Below are 16,597 nucleotides of genomic sequence, written 5' to 3' on the forward strand. Positions count from 1 at the left end.
CAACTTACGCGCAACGGCCGGTTTGGGTGATCTTCCGCTCTAACATGAGTGCAGGAGGAATACGGGATGGCCGTGTGGTGGTGTGTGTGAATTATGCTGGGAGGAATTGGGGGGGAGGGCCGGAATTTCTTTTTTTTTTCAAAAAAAAACAAACAAAACAAAAAAATAACAATGTGGAAACATATTGATCGAACAAAAGACGAGTGTGATGGTTTTGGGACGCCAAAATCGATTTATTGATGCGGAAACAATGGTAGATGTGAAAGGGAGACCAAAAGTAAAATGAAATAGAAACATAAGAATGAGGAAAACATATTAAATGAGTTGTGACATGTGGAAGACATACCTGGAGCTGTAATTGATGGTGTATCAAAGCAACGGAAGGTGCGCTGGCGGAGATGACACCAGATTTGATAGAAGCGGCCTGTCTGGCTAATAATAACTACACGAGAAACATATTTGATGGGAAGAACCACGCGGAAATATATATAGGAGGCGGAACCACGCGGAATTACATTTGATTGCTTTTATTGTATGGATTAAGCAATTTCTGGGCAGAAATGCCCATTTTTTTTTCTGGTTCCCCCACGGAATGGAACCCAGACTTTTGGAAATACTGGGTAAGACCAGTCTCTGAGTCACATGCAAGGTGGGATTAATCCACAGGAGTTTGGTCAATTCTTACAGCCTGGGCTGTCAAAACTATCCCAGCTACAAACTTTCTTGGGAATGGCTGTATACTTTTCAGCTTTCATTCCCTACTACGCGGATAGGTGTTACCCCCTGTTCCAGCTGTTAAGAAAAGGGGCTAAGTGGTCATGGTCGGCAGAATGTGAGACAGCTTTCACCTCAATTAAGACCGCTCTTCAGGAAGCCCCTGTGCTAGGACATCCTTTAGAAGGACTGCCGTATCGTCTATACACCGACGCGTCGGACGAAGCGTTAGGTTGCGCTCTACAGCAGGTCCAGCCGATAGCTGTCAAAGATCTCAAAAACACTCGACTATACAGCCAATTGAAGAAAGCGTTTGAAGCGGGTAAAGAGCCTCCGAAGCTAGTGGTTCAGCTGCCTTCGTCTTTAAATGACAATCTAGCAGCTGAGAAGTGGGGGGAAACGTTTGAGGAAACTGTCGTGTATATAGAACGTGTGATCGCTTACTGGTCAAGGACGTTCAAATCCGCGGAGACGCGCTACTCGACCACCAAACGTGAAGCACTAGGCGCTAAAGAAGGCCTGGTCAAATTTCAACCTTTCATTGAGGGGGAGAAAGTTACGCTAGTCACCGATCACGCCGCTCTGCAATGGGCGAAAACGTATGAAAATTCCAATCGCCGTCTCGCTGCTTGGGGCACTGTATTTTCTGCATATGCGCCAAACCTCCACATCGTCCATCGTCCAGGTCGAAAGCACTCGAACGTCGACCCACTATCCAGGCTATATCGTGCTCCTCCACCACAAGATTCACCGGCTAGGGATGACACGACGGCCTTGGAGATGAGCCCTACGCATATCGATTTCTCTGCAAATCCATCGCTCGGCTTCCGCTGCTGGAATGGGCCTATAACGCAAGTATTCACGGTTCCACGGGCACATCGCCAAACTTCCTGATGTTTGGATTCGACCCTCAGTCGCTGATCGACTTTTTGCTCCCTGAAATCGTGAACGGAAAAGAAGTAAAAAGGACAAGTTCTGAGGAATGGTTGGCTCACCTACAGATGCACAGGGAGAGTGCTAGGCGCGCTATTGCCCATGCACAGCATCATCAAGCCCGGGAATACAACAAGGGCCGCAAGGCGCTACAGTTCAAAGAAGGCGATAAAGTGCTAGTAAATCCTCATTCATTAGAGTGGATCGAATCGAAAGGAGAAGGAGCCAAACTCACAACACGGTAAAATCAATCCCAATGTCTACCGTCTTCGGATGGGCGACAATTACCCGGGCTCCCCAGTAATCAATATACAACACTTAAAAAAATATGAAACAGACACGACATATCAAGACAGAACCTCACTACCAGATTCCTTTCTACGCAAGACTGAGTCCGAGGAATTCGAAGTTGAAAAAATAGTCGGACACAGGAGAGTCGGCAAGAGAGCAACGCTCCAGTACTTGATCAGATGGGCGAACTATGGGCCACAGTTTGACACCTGGGGCACAGCCACTGATCTAAAGAACTCTCCGGTTCTACTCAAGGACTATCGGATCAAGAACAACCTCTGAAGAGTTTCGAGGTCGGACTAATTATGCATTCCCTTCGAAACCTATGCCTTCACTTTCTTCTCTTCAGATTAATTCTTTATTTTGACTCCATCTTACTTGTACAGGTGAAAGCATGCGAGACATCATACACGACTTCGGCTAATCTGATCCCATCAATCATGATCAAGCCTCGTGTGGATAGAAAACAAGGCGAAACCCACCAACCCCCTTTCCCCTTCATATCTTTCAACTCCTTCTGCCATTCGTTGGGACCGTCCACGAGTGGAAGTTTGGAGGATCGCATATCTCGCAGCGGACTGTCCTGCCCGATACTGCGTTCATGGATCATTCGATTCATCACCTCAACCCGCTCGCCACAACAACCGTCCGAATTGACCCTGACGCTATCTGGGTGGGCCTTAACTCGGACACCGCGCTCATCCCAGATGCCGCCTTGGTCTTCAGGGATTTACCAGATCCCTGTTGGAGCGTGGACGACTTCTCGGACTCTGGACGCATTCTACCCATCGATAACGCCAGAGACCCCGATTGGTATAGGGAAGACGAGCAATGGGCAGCGTGGACGCCCACCGCTTTTCTCTCGAACCAAAGGCCCTGGTACGATCAACTCGAGACGGCAGTTCCTGTGGAAGAGAGATTAGGGGGATGGTCGATGGCAGAACACCAGCGTGAGGTCTGTAACACAGATCTAATCCGAACTCAGAGCTGTGTTCGATTCATTGTAGAATTCAATGAACGCTTCCCCCGCCGAGCAAAAGTGCCCGCCTTTTACCCATCGGATCGACTCGCAAAGGTCTACCCCACCACAAAGATGGTACAAATCAATGCAGCGAAAGCGAAACGCTCCGTTCTCCACGCCCTCGCCTTTCTATCATGGTGGACGACGGTCATGGCCGATTGGGAAACGAACCTCACGGATACCGTAGTCGAGATCATTACCTCACTCCTTTCCACGACCAAAGGGAAACGCGGCGTCATCTGTGATCTTGAAAGGGATTGGTCAGTCATAAACATCCCACTGTACATTCAAAACAACATTCCATTCTTTTATTTGTGGACCTTTGAAGCCAAAGTCGACCAACGCTTCAGCCGCTTGAATCCCACCCTCAATCTCACTTACTGGGCAGTCAGGCAGGGCACAGCTCTAACGCTCGCGCCAGACATTAACGAGGAGGACATCAGTAAAATCGCCCACCAATCCACCAGGCTCGACCATTTCTTCCAAGTGATCTTTGGACATCGTTCGGCTGGCGACGACAGGATTATTCCCACTTACTCCTTATTCATTATCGACTTCGAAGGCTGGAAGCGCAGGCCCATTTGTTATGATGAAGCCGTGTTATCGACCCTTGTCAAGCTCTACCATTACGTCATTTTTGACGAAGGACGGAACGACAAATACAAGACCGTCGTCTTTTGGAGATGGAGGAAGCGCGAACCGAACGACGACTATCTCAAGCGCCAATACAAAGTCAGCCTACCTGGTGAGGACCAAGCTGGGACGATCCGAGAGTTATATAAGTTCGACTATGCTCCCAAGCCAGGCATTTCTTACAATATCGAGACAGCTCTTATTTCAGGACGGAAGAAGGCAGATCCCGCCACACCCTCACTACTGCAAAGGATGGACATCCACGTCGCCACAGTCAACAAAACCCTGCAAGAACGCCTCACGGACGACTTACAGACGACGGACATGCTGGTGGACGTAAGTAGCGACTCAACTGATGACGGTTTCACTGGATTTCCCGAGGTGCCCGACATCCTTTACCATCCGCGAGCGGTCAATAGTCCTGCAGCTTGGATTCGCCGCAACGAGGAGCTGTTAGTAAAAGCAAGGCGTCACACAGCGGAGCTTCGAGCAACCCGCGGAGAACACATGTCCGCACTTCGTCGCTCCCAATCCCCAACACGCCTTGCCGATCCCTACTTTGCGCCTCACGAGAGGCCTGAAGTGATGTTCAGACGCCTACTGAAAGACGAATCTGCGAAGATCACGTACACGGAAAGCACTTGGTGTGCCCCCCATTATGCATGGAATTCGGATTTTTTGGAGGCCGCTTTCATCTTCGTTCCAGACATCAAGAGCGAAGCACGCATGCGCTACTGGGCAAACTGTTGGGACAAGATAGGGACTGCCCAGAGACTCCTCACCACCGCAATAGAGCATGGCCTCAGATTCTACCTGGCTTTACCACCTGATCGCGTTAGGCAATTCCGCCCACTGGTCGTCGACAACCTTGACAGGAGCTCGGCGTCGTCATTGTACGCCGCTGGTTTTCAGGAACAAACACTGTCCCCTGCAGACAACGCCGCCACCTTCTGCGCCTCATATTTAGCAAAGATGAACGATGTTTTGAGACGCCCCCACGCCCGAGCATTTATAGCCGAAGGGGGACAAATCAGCTGGGTAGCTCGGCGTTGGACTGGTACGAGGCTCGTAGAGGAATTCATGTCAGGCCCCTCAATCCAGGTCACCATTCACAATCGGGGATTCTATGACTCAGCTTCAGACAACTCATCTTACGCAGCCCACGACATCGTGTCGGAGCAGGAGAAGGATCTCTTACTCGGCTATTCTCCTGGATCTAACGGCTGTCTGGGTCGTTGGCTTTTCCCCCCCATGGACATATTCAACGACAACTTCGAATTATGGACGGGAGAGTGGAATGCTGCACTCGACCACATCTATGGAAGGCTCGCAGACGACATCACTCGCGGCCGTGCAAAACTTCGAACAAGAGAAAAGTGGAAATGCTGGATGAGAAACAATGAACGGGGGCAACGACGCCCTAGCTACCTCCCTTCCTCAAGCGACTTCAACAACGTCATGGAAGGCATCACGCGCGCTGGCTTACAACCGACTTGGCACAAGAAACAACTTGACGATATTGATTTTCCAGAACGTCGGATGGAGTGATCGGAAACCGGAAAGTGGGGGGGCTTTGTAGCATACCATTTACCAGTAAGCACGCTACTCTCTATCCTTTCCGTCTCCCAAAGCACGCCTACAACATTCGCCCCTTATGCTCACTCTCTCTTATTTGTTTGTATCACGATATGCTTTACGTAAGCATTGTACATATACCTCATGTAGTACATGAGGCAGTATTATCTTTTCTACTTGTGGGTGTGGGCCAGTGCTTTGCATGGCATGTATGAGTCCTTTCTGTGGACTCTAAATTTAATATTAGGAAATTGGTCATGTAATCACTTTATGATTTTCTGTGTTTTGTTCTATATTTGCAAATAGACCCTGAGCTCTGAGCCTAGCCATTAATATCATAGCAACAATGTGTGCTATTCTTTTCTTTTTTTCTTTTTTTTTCTCTTTTTATAGCAAATTTTCCCAATTTTATAACTATTTTTCTGTTTATGGTAAAATATTCCCACAGTCCTGTTTGCATATATCTCAGGAAAGAGGATGGTTAGTTATATTTTGTGACCTATAATAGCATGCTCTATATATTTGTGATGAATTTCCTTTTTTGGGTTAAAATTCCCACGGTATCAGAAGCACAGCCTCTCACTTAGCTCCATAAACAACAATTGTAGCCCCTTTCCTTACCTTTATAGATATATATAAATAATGTCATGCAGACCATTCCTCATTGAGAAAAACACAAAATACTAAAAAAATTGGACACTTTTTGGAAATTGTCATGCATTTTTGACCAATATCTCAAAGAGCAAGAAAGCTGGTCTCAAGATATAGTCACATTGCATGATATGACAATATTTTTACATGGTTGTCTTGATTTCCATATTTGGATATGGACCCTGAATACTGGACACAGCCCCTTCAACACCATGGCAACAGAGAAGATCACTCTTAATTTTGGGGTATTTTTTTCTGATTTTCTGGCAACTTTTAGGTGGTTTCTATATTTAGATATTGACCCTGAACCCTGAACAAAGCCTCCCCACCTTACTAAGCAATATTCTGATTTTTACATATTTTTTGCTGATTTCTTTTACCATTTTTCCTGATTTTATGGCTGCTTTTCTGTTTAAGGGAAAAGGTTCCCGCGGTGATGAAAGGTAAATGAATGAATCAATCAATGAAAAATTTGCCTAAGTCCTCAGTTGATAAAGAATGAGTCTTACTCGTAAACTCGTAAGGACTCATAACTTTAAATTAGAACTTTGTCTTGATAAATTTAACATTAAAATAGAATTCTAGATTTATATCTTTATAATATTGAATGCAAGCCACATTAATTTGGAGCAAATGATTATAAAGAATTGTAAATAAATTTCAAATGATTTTACAATTTTTTAGACATTGTTACTGTAACATTATTTTACACTAATTTGGTTTAAGCTACTGTGGCTTGCATCTATTGTTAATGAAAATGTTAAAATATGCCTTTTTGAAGAAAAACTTATTCTACATATTTTCAGCATTGGAGGTCCATGGGAAGGACTCATACATGCCATGCAAAGCACTGGCCCACACCCACAAGTAGCTAGTCACATTTTGTGACCACATTGAGAAATATAACAGCATGCTCTATAAAACTGTCCCTAATTTCCTTTTCAGGTCAATTTTCCCACGGTACCAGAAACACTGCCTCTCACTTAGCTTTATTAACAAGAATTGTAGCCCCTTTGCTTAGCTTTACAAATATAAATAAATAATGTCACACAGATCATTCCTTATTGAGAAAAACACAAAATACTGAAAAAATTGGACACTTTTTGAAAATAGTCATGTATTTTGACCAATATCTGCATAAGAAAGAAGGCTAGTCAGATGATATAATCACATTTCTGATATTTAATGTTGCTATACTATTGGAGAGGCTGTATTCAGGGTCCAGGATACACTTCCAAATATGGGAATCTGCCCAAATATAGCTAAATTATTGTGTACAAGTTTCTTCACTTTCCAGCTGTTTTCTCTGAGTTGTTTTTTTTTCTGTCTATATTTAGATATGGACCCTGAACACAGCCCCTTCAATATCATGACAACAGCAAATATCATTCCGATTTTTCTTCCCTTTTTTGGCATATTTTGTAATCATGTTATACAATCTATCTGGCTTTGTTCTATTTTTAGAGATGGACCCTGAACCCTGAACACAGCCCATTCATGATCATGGCAATGGTGAATACCATGCTTATTTTTCACTTATTTTGCACTGCTTCTCAACCTATCTGTTTCCATTTTTCAGACAGCTTTCTATATTTGGATATGGACCCTGAACCCTGAACACAGCCTCTCCAACTTACTAAGCAATATTCTGATTTTCTACACATTTTTGGCCAATTTATTTGCCATTTTTCCTGATTTTATGGCTGCTTCTCTCCTTAAGAGAAAAGGTTCCCGCGGTGATGAAAGGTAAATCAATGAATCAATGAAAAATTTGTCTAAGTCCTCAGTTGATAAAGAATGAGTCTTACTCGTAAACTCGTAAGGACTCATAACCACACACATCCCTTGTATCGCTTGGATACTAGAGCCCTACCAATGGCTCTGACTCAAGCTCTGGAAGAGATTAGTGAACAAGAAGCGGAACAGAACATACCGTTGTCATCTCCACAGGGACTGTCCGTGGAGATCAGAGTACGGGTACGTTGAACGGTCACGTTCCACGACTCCCAACGCTATTGAGACCAACTACGTGAGTCCTCACACCTTTGATTGCCTCGTCCGCTAGGTGCTCCAACGACTGTCCCACAACCTAAGTAACCATTGCATTAAGTTGCGGTTCACAGATACCATCAATTTAGATCTCAGTTATCGGATCTTATTCTTTTGACACATCACAGATTCCTATGACGCACGAAACTTTCCCCCATCAAATGATCGGGAAATGTTCGTGCGTCATCATTTTTCTAACCTGCTCATGTGGCTGTGTGTAATTCAGTTTATTGGTGGAATGGTACATTGCTGTCTTGGCTAGTCCAAACACAATGAAAGTTCTCTGTCAATACCCCTTCGATTTTCATGATCTTAAACTCGTTCAGATATTCCCACACTCTGTGAAGATGCTCCCCAAAACCGTTTACGAAACGGTTGAGGTCTCGTGGAGCTAGGTCAGTTTCCATTTTCGCTCTTTTGCCCTTATGCTCACAACTCCCCAGGACCTCAATCTGCTTCGTTTTCTGTGGTCAAGGGCTCGTTCGGATACCCCCACGCTCCGTGAGGACGCTCCCCAAAACCATTTACGAATCGGTCAAGGTCTCGTGGAGCTAGGTCAGTTTGCATTTTCGTTCTTTTGCCCTTATGCTCACAACTGCCCAGGATCTCAATCTGCTTCGTTTTCTGTGGTCGAGGGCTCGTTCGGATAGCCCCACGCTCCGTGAAGATGCTCCCCAAAACCGTTTACGAAACGGTTGAGATCTCGTGGAGCTAGGTCAGTTTCCATTTTCGCTCTTTTGCCCGGATGCTCACAACTGCCCAGGATCTCAATCTGCTTCGTTTTCTGTGGTCGAGGGCTCGTTCGGATAGCCCCACGCTCCGTGAAGATGCTCCCCAAAACCGTTTACGAAACGGTTGAGATCTCGTGGAGCTAGGTCAGTTTCCATTTTCGCTCTTTTGCCCGGATGCTCACAACTGCCCAGGATCTCAATCTGCTTCGTTTTCTGTGGTCGAGGGCTCGTTCGGATAGCCCCACGCTCCGTGAAGACGCTCCCCAAAACCGTTTACGAAACGGTTGAGGTCTCGTGGAACTAGGTCAGTTTGCATTTTCGCTCTTTTGCCCTTACACTCACAACTCCCCAGGACCTCAATCTGCTTCGTTTTCTGTGGTCGAGGGTTCGTTCGGATACCCCCACGCTCCATGAAGACGCTCCCCAAAACCGTTTACGAAACGGACAAGGTCTCATGGAGCTAGGTGAGTTTGCATTTTCGTTCTTTTGCCCTTATGCTCACAACTCCCCAGGACCTCAATCTGCTTCGTTTTCTGTGGTCGAGGGCTCGTTCGGATACCCCCACACCCCCTGAAGAGACTCCCCAAAACTGCCTATGAACTAGTTGAGCACTCTTGGATGTATGTTACGTTCTATTTTTGTCTTTTTGCGCTCATACCCACCAACTGCCCAGGACCTTCTCATGGCTCATTTTGCATAGCCTTGGGCTCATTAGGATACCCACACACTCCGTAAAAATATGCCACAAAAGTTGTCATGACCTTAATTGTTATATCTTTAATATAACGAAGTATAGTTACATAAATGTGAAAATGGAGGCAATATATTCATATATTAGAGTCTGACAGCCAAGTAGAGCAATACATTAGCTACCAGCTACATCAATGACAACATGGATAGGACTAAAAGCAGGTGATAAGTAAGAAATAGTAGAGCAGACTGGCAAAGTCGTCAATGTTGAGCAGGTAGCTGATCGTGGGAAGAAATCACTTTCGTGGGAGAAAGTCAAATTTCAGCGTTACCGCGCTGAAAAAAGTCCTGAGATCCTGGGTAATAAACGAGTCTCTTCGTAAACTCAGAGGACTCGTAATAGAGCATGCTATTATAGGTCACAAAATATAACTAACCATCCTCTTTCCTGAGATATATGCAAACAGGACTGTGGGAATATTTTACCATAAACAGAAAAATAGTTATAAAATTGGGAAAATTTGCTATAAAAAGAAAAAAAAAAGAAAAAAAGAAAAGAATAGCACACATTGTTGCTATGATATTGATGGCTAGGCTCAGAGCTCAGGGTCTATTTGCAAATATAGAACAAAACTCAGAAAATCATAAAGTGATTACATGACCAATTTCCTAATATTAAATTTAGAGTCCACAGAAAGGACTCATACATGCCATGCAAAGCACTGGCCCACACCCACAAGTCTTCATAAATTTATTGACAAGCGCTGCTTTGAAGATACCGCATTTACGGAGCTTTGGGTAACTGGAAAGAGCTCTTAGGATTCATGGTTACAAGATGGCATGATTACGCACGATGGAACGGGATCTCGTACTAGGTCTTCGAGAAGCACCTCAGATTTTCTGGTATGGTGGATCAGCATTTTTGTTCAAACAAAAGGAATATAATAAGACTTGCTTGATATGCTTCTTTTTTCCTTCAGAAGGGAGATCATCGTCATCACCGTCAGACCCCTCCTTGCCACTTTCTTCGTACTTCTCAATCTCCGCTTCATCATCTGCAATTTCCTTTCCAAGTTTACTCATTGCCTTCTTGTTGTCGACTAGCATCTTCTTTGCTTTTGCACTACGAATGCTTCAATGAAAGCTGCAATGCCATTGACTGGTCACTCACATCGACTTGTCAAATTCTTTCCCATAGGGTATGCTCCTGCACAGGAATTCCGAAGGATAGCTCAGCAATGCAATAATAAATAACTTAATAAAAGGTACTTACTTTTTGGACAAGGGAGAAGAATCAAGTTCAACGTCCATTCTGGACAGAAAGTTTAGCGCATTTGTCAAAATTTACCCTCAATGAAAGACACACTCATCTGAGGTCCCACGAGAAGAGCTGAAGAAAAATAAGCAAAAGATGGAGTTAACTTCATGCAATTGTGGACCAACCTGTCAGATATGTCCGTCTTCTTGGATGAGACCTTGCTAGAAGACTTGGAGTGTTTTCCTTTGGGAGTTTTGCGCATTTTTTTTAGCAGGAGACTTGACTACAAATGGATCCTCATCGGAATCCTGAGCCGATCTACGGGTCCTTTTTTTACCAATACTCAGCAAAAATGTCGACGGTGGGCACAAGTGGGGCCCAAAGATCGCGTAAATTGACACTAGCTGCACAAAGGCTCACAGCGGCGATTTTGTGAGACGCTTCTTTTTGTGAGAGGCTCTTGCGTTGGGCGCACGTTCCATTGTGCCATCATCGGTCCTGATCGACCACATCGACCGACTACAAACGGGTCGACCAACCCCAGCACATAAAGTCGACTGGCAGGCAGGCAAGGCGGCGTAATTTTGGTGGCGATTTTGCAAGTGGGTCCTGGCATTGGCGTTGGGCGTACGTTCGGTCGCGCCATGAGTCCTGATGGACCGCTTCAACCGACTACGGTCTGGTTGAACGGCGCGGGAAACGACCAACTATAGTCTGGTCGACCCACCCCAGCGACATAGAGTCTGCTGGCACGCGGGCATGGTGGCGCTGAAGCGCTTCATAGAGCGCTTCTTTTGAGGTTATGTTGGTTTGCGTTGACTATGTTTGTTCTCAGGTCTCAAACCAAACAACGCGGTCTTCAAACGCCTAAGTCAACAAGCTTCGACATCCATCACTACTACTCGAGGTAAGCACGGCCTGAATCTTGCCTCTTGCCCCCGCCACTCGCAACCTGACTTTGTGTCGGTTGCAGCAACCTGACGTTACGTCGGTTGCTAGAACCTGACTTGATGTCGGTTCTCCCTTGGCATGAGCACACTTCGCTCACTTGCTCACCGATTCCTGCACTCAGACAATCGACACTACCATCCGGTACCCTCAGAAGATCAATATCTCAATTCAATCTTCGGTAAGTTGTGTTTTGTTCCTTTGGCCATGCAGCATTTGTCGCGCCCAAGTCGTGTTTCATTGGTCACCCTTCTCGGCTCCCAAGTCGTGTTTCGTTTGTTTCGCCATGCACCCTTCCTCGCACCCGCGACCTGACTATACGTCGGTTGCAGCAACCAGACTGTATGTCGGTTGCCAGACAGAATTACCTCTCGTGGCAAATACTCGATCCCGGGAATACGCACGGAGTGGTGAATCTGTGATCATTCGTTTCTGTGATCATTCATTTGACCCCACCATATCCTGGCTCATACTCGATCCGCACAGATATCGACTAACTTTTTTCTTACTTTTTACAGGTCCCTTTCATCTATGTCGGGTCAAGCGCATTCATGTATAGTGGTTCGCTTGTTTCCCCCATTCAGAATGCTGATCATTTACGCAGACGGCAGCCCAGATTGCTATGGCCGCGAGCACTATGACGACGGAGACACCAAGTGGCCTTTGAACCAACGGGATTGTGGTAAGTGATAATTGCGTCGCTGCATGACTCTAATAACTGTTTGTTTGGTAGAGGATATCACACCATACGACGCCCTTGTCCTGGGCGAGCTCAACGAATCCTTCGCCCCTTCAACGAGAGAGATGTCCGCCTTTTCTCTTCCGGGAGGTCAATTGGTTCCCAGACGAGGCGTTGTGACTTCACCAAACGTTTCTTGGTTGCCCTACATTACAGTAGCTCCTTTGCCCGTCTGAGCCCGTGCCAATGGTCGTTTCGCACATGCCAATTTCACCATCTGCCCCCAATGGAGGTTCAGCAAAACTGCCCACCTCACATTTGTGCTGCGCCGACCACACGAGCAGGACATCAACAACCACCCCCTCTATTGGCTTTGGTGGGACATCAAACCAAGGCATTTCAAGGCTGTGGAGGGCTCGGCCTTCAAAGACTTGGGAACCCTTGACGAGAAGATTGCAAACGTCATGAGGTCTGAGGCCAAAAAGCTCCATTCCCAAGTGGCCGAGATTGCACGCACCAAAGACGCCAAGATTTGTGGTGGTCTCTTCTTCGTGGCCAACTGGATGTGCGACGCTTCGGGCCGCCTCTCACTCACATCATTTTACTATCGCGATTTGGTCTGGCACGTCGCCAGCTTCCAACGGCTCTACTTGGAAACTCTTGCAATGGTGGACTGGTTCAAAACCTGGGAGGCTCGCCTCCTTGAACCTAACCGCCAGGTTTATCCTGTTGACGAGAGTGTGATGGGTGCCATCACTGACAGCCTCGAGACAGCAGAGACTCTGTTCCGCATTGGGGCGCCCGTTTGGTTGGTTCGTACCCCAGCCGAAATCCCTCCACAAATCAACATCTTGAATGTACGCCCACCGACGCCAAAAAGCATTGCCACCCTCCGTGATCGCCGTCCTTCAGAGGTGGACCCCCGTGAACTCTGCCTTGACGACTATCCAGATCACCCTTTTCCTCATATCACGACAGCTTCCCCTCGAAGCACTCTCTATATACAGGCATGTCAAACACATTTCGAAGGGTTTCTTGGACCAGAAGACCCGAAGCCAGTTGTGAAGGGGCCGCAGAGTGGCTCGTTATCCGTAGAGCCTGATACAGGGCCCAGTCGAACAGACCGCGAAGTTGTGCGGGCGTCTCCTTGTAAGTGGTGGCTTGTCGCTGAGTTCTCGTTGGTTCTTGCTCACAATTTATTGCATTAGACTCAAACCCTGCTTCGTTGTCCACAAAGGCCCCTGCTTCGTCGTCCACAAAGGCATCAGGGAGTATGTCAGGGGGTATGTATTGATAATCTACTTGCTTTCCTTCTATTGATAAAAATATCTATAAGTCACAACAAGCGTCAATCACGAGAAGTTTAGTGAGATTGAGGAGGCCTTCATACCCCCTCAATGCTCGGTGTGGAAGAAGGCCCTGCAGAATGTGAAACCCGACCTGTCCTGCATCAAATCCTCCAAAGATTGTGTCCGTTGGCTTTTTATGAGGGGAACAAACTGCAAGGCCTTCACATTTGCTTGGTTAATCTCGCGCAGCCAATGGCTTCAGTCCTTCACATCTCTCGACTACTCTCCAGGGCCCGCGCCACATACTCAACACTGGCGCGATTTCTTCTATCACTTCTCAAAGGAGATGAATCTGGTCGATACTTTGTGGGCCGACATACCTCTAACAGCGCAACTCAGTCAGAAGGGGAAAACTCCGGCCAAGGGCGGAAGAAAGTCGGTAAAATCGAAACAGAACTATGCCATCAAGCGAGGGGAGTCGCTAAAGAATGCTCAAGCGACTTTTTTCGGACCCAGAGTCAACGTGGGTGAACGTCCCCAATTGATCTTCTGGCGTGATGTTGCTGTGATGGAAGGGAATACCGACAATCTGACGCCGGCGATCTCAGCGGAGATTCTGTGGAACCTTTTTGAGCAAAATTTTCGTTTGGAGCTTCGCATGGTGGACCAGCAAGTTTTACCGGCAGATTGGGCCTCGCAGGATTCGGCCGCAGTTCGAGATGAGTTGGTTCGGAGGATTTTCCCCGAGGATGACGATAATTATATTGTTGGGAGATTGCCGGAGACCAACGTGGGACTCGTCGCGGAGAACTGGAGGGATCGGGTAAGGTCAGTGGAGGCTTTATGGGTGCTCATCACAGGTTGGCCTGGACCAGAGGCGCGTGCACTTGCATCATTGTCAATCTTTGATGTGTCTGGGAAGTTGACAACAACGTGCGTGCACTTTGAGCGTATGGAGGAGATGGCTGTCGGACTGTATTGCCAAACCTTCTTTGATTACTTCGGTCGTGCCCCCTCCACCCCACATCGCATTCCAACTGCATAATTGCCTGTACATATCTTTTTGTTTGCATAGCTCGTTTATTTTGGTGCTCGGACTCTTTTCAATAGACATGTGAACTTTGGTCTGTTTTGGGAAAGTTGGGGGGTCACTTAAGCATGCCTGGTCTGTGATTGACATCTGCTTCCCTCCCCCCTTCTTTCTGTGTCTTCCACTCAGCCAACTCATATTGTCAATGTACAAAAGAAAGCCAGCTATGTCTTTGCCTGCCAAGCTTTTCCCTGTAAACAATGCCCCCAAAACCAGGAAACCTCATAAAGCTGCCAAGCTTGCATCTGCTGCTCTAGGAAATCTGTATACACCTGCTGGACATTTTGTTCAGCCCTTTAACCCAGAGGGTATCTCAGCTTCCAAGAACACAGACCCCTTTGAGCCACTGGCGACAACTCTTACCTTTGAGAATGATGGTAATACAGTCCAGATGCCAGGGAAGAAGCAGAAACAATTTCTGCGATGGGAGAATGAGGTTCTTCCTAGTCTCATGGAGCCATATATCAAACTTCTGCATGAAACGGACTCTTTGCGAAATATGGCACAAGTTCGTTCTCGAAGGCAATGCACCGGTTGTGCGTCAGGCAGACTGTTGAATGTAGCTTGCATTTTTTTCGAGCGTATGTTGTCTTATACATTTTGAGATGTCACTAATATAATTTGGGCAGGTATTGAGATGCTTTCTGTTTGCAATTGCACTTCCCCAGCACTTCAACTCCTTGAACTGGGGTTCTTTCCATGCGCACCAATTAATCCATCTCTTGCAGTTGACTTGAACATGCTCGAGTTTGTAAATGAGCTGTTTGTAAATGCAGCTCCCAATACTACTGCTTGGTGTGAAACATTGGAAGCTTTTCTTGGGAACAGAAGATACAAGTTGACAACTCGGGTATGTTTTTTTTTTGTCAAAGTTTCTCACTTTTTGAGAGTTTTTTTTTTTTTTTCTTTCATTTTAGAATAGTTTACGTCGCCGTTTTGGAAGTGCTATGCAGTGGTATGCAACTTTGATTGATAAGAAGAACCTTCTTGTCAACAATTATCTGGATGACATGAGAAGTTCAATCAAAGTTTCAGGTATTTCTTGCTTATGACAATGTTTCTTGGAACTAAAAACTTTTCAAACAGAAGGCTATGAGATTGAGCAAGGTATTTCTTTTTCTGGCTCAGTCAAGATATATTTCTGCTGCAACTCAAACATTTTTTCTCAGATGAAGAAGTGGACCAAGGTTTTTTCTTTAATCAGAAAGATCTGTGTAATTCTGACTTTTTTTGAAAAGATAAAAATGTTGGAATGGAACAAGGTTTCTGTTTTTGCTCTTGATATAAGAAATCTTTCTGCTGACAATAAAACTTTTTTGCAGATGAAAACATGGAAATGGCTGATGGTATTTATTTCTCTTTCAAGTGAAAAGTTCTCATGCCAATTCTTTTTTTGTGCAACACAGATAATATTGATGAAGGTTTTTTTTTTTCCTTTTTGGCTCAGAAAAAGGTTTATGTCTAACTTTTTTTTTTGTTTTTTTTTAGAAGATAATATTGAAATTGGTATGTGGTTTTTTGTCCAGTGAAAGGATTGTACTGGAGCAAATGTTTAGATGAGGATATGCATACTGCTGCACCAAACTTGGAAAGACCAAGTGATTATCTGAGAGGACGGTGTCCTTTGTGCTTTGGTGGGAAGGATTGGTCAAAGCCTGATGATTTGTATGTGGAGTTTTTTGGCAACACTATTATTATCAGGTTAACTTTTTTTATAAGGGTTGATTTCATTGTCTGCTTGGATGCTTGTTTCAAGCAGAAGTCACGCAAGGCTCAGGGTAAAGAGGCACCTGCGCCTCGGACACATCCAGATACAGCATTCGTTGCCTCAGAAGATGTCAAGGCCATGGAGGATGTAGTCAATGAAATTCGCCCAGAGCCAAAGTCCAAGTCAAAAGGTAAAAAGTCTGAAGATAGTCCTCTACAGCCTCAGAAGGATGAAAATCCTGACTTGTGTGAGCCTGGACTCAAAGTTCCAAACTCTGTGCTGAACATGTGTGGAGACTCTTTTAAAGCTGCAGATGAAAACGAGTAAAAGCTAGCAC

The 16,597-nt window shown here is 45.7% G+C and overlaps 4 protein-coding genes across 4 annotated transcripts; 3 read left to right on the plus strand and 1 right to left on the minus strand.

The window, feature by feature from the left end:
* Positions 1 to 2,539: 2,539 nt before the first annotated feature.
* Positions 2,540 to 5,140, plus strand: LACBIDRAFT_327107 (uncharacterized protein; the record flags this gene model as incomplete). Its single annotated transcript, XM_001880754.1, has 1 exon — positions 2,540 to 5,140. The coding sequence occupies one exon, from the start codon at positions 2,540 to 2,542 to the stop codon at positions 5,138 to 5,140; it is 2,601 nt and encodes an 866-aa protein (XP_001880789.1).
* Positions 5,141 to 7,693: 2,553 nt separating this feature from the next.
* On the plus strand, positions 7,694 to 9,172 carry LACBIDRAFT_327108 (uncharacterized protein; the record flags this gene model as incomplete). The annotated part of the gene is made up of 7 exons (XM_001880755.1): positions 7,694 to 7,795; positions 7,957 to 8,045; positions 8,094 to 8,241; positions 8,311 to 8,422; positions 8,471 to 8,493; positions 8,951 to 9,062; positions 9,111 to 9,172. The coding sequence occupies 7 exons, from the start codon at positions 7,694 to 7,696 to the stop codon at positions 9,170 to 9,172; spliced, it is 648 nt and encodes a 215-aa protein (XP_001880790.1).
* Positions 9,173 to 9,969: 797 nt separating this feature from the next.
* LACBIDRAFT_297396 (uncharacterized protein) lies at positions 9,970 to 10,808 on the minus strand (the record flags this gene model as incomplete). Its single annotated transcript, XM_001880972.1, has 7 exons — positions 9,970 to 10,090; positions 10,141 to 10,188; positions 10,244 to 10,411; positions 10,460 to 10,495; positions 10,562 to 10,600; positions 10,655 to 10,678; positions 10,732 to 10,808. 7 exons carry the CDS (start codon positions 10,806 to 10,808, stop codon positions 9,970 to 9,972), a joined length of 513 nt encoding a protein of 170 aa, XP_001881007.1.
* A 559-nt stretch (positions 10,809 to 11,367) lies between these two features.
* On the plus strand, positions 11,368 to 16,493 carry LACBIDRAFT_327110 (uncharacterized protein; the record flags this gene model as incomplete). Its single annotated transcript, XM_001880756.1, has 17 exons — positions 11,368 to 11,453; positions 11,520 to 11,675; positions 11,827 to 11,836; positions 12,013 to 12,055; positions 12,099 to 12,176; positions 12,228 to 12,323; positions 12,411 to 13,322; positions 13,382 to 13,444; positions 13,510 to 14,290; positions 14,682 to 15,088; positions 15,182 to 15,402; positions 15,470 to 15,587; positions 15,875 to 15,898; positions 16,041 to 16,058; positions 16,109 to 16,217; positions 16,272 to 16,450; positions 16,480 to 16,493. 17 exons carry the CDS (start codon positions 11,368 to 11,370, stop codon positions 16,491 to 16,493), a joined length of 3,315 nt encoding a protein of 1,104 aa, XP_001880791.1.
* Between the last annotated feature and the right edge of the window lie 104 nt (positions 16,494 to 16,597).

This window comes from Laccaria bicolor, genomic scaffold (genome assembly GCF_000143565.1).
Source record: "Laccaria bicolor S238N-H82 LACBIscaffold_11 genomic scaffold, whole genome shotgun sequence".
Lineage (NCBI taxonomy): Eukaryota > Fungi > Basidiomycota > Agaricomycetes > Agaricales > Hydnangiaceae > Laccaria > Laccaria bicolor.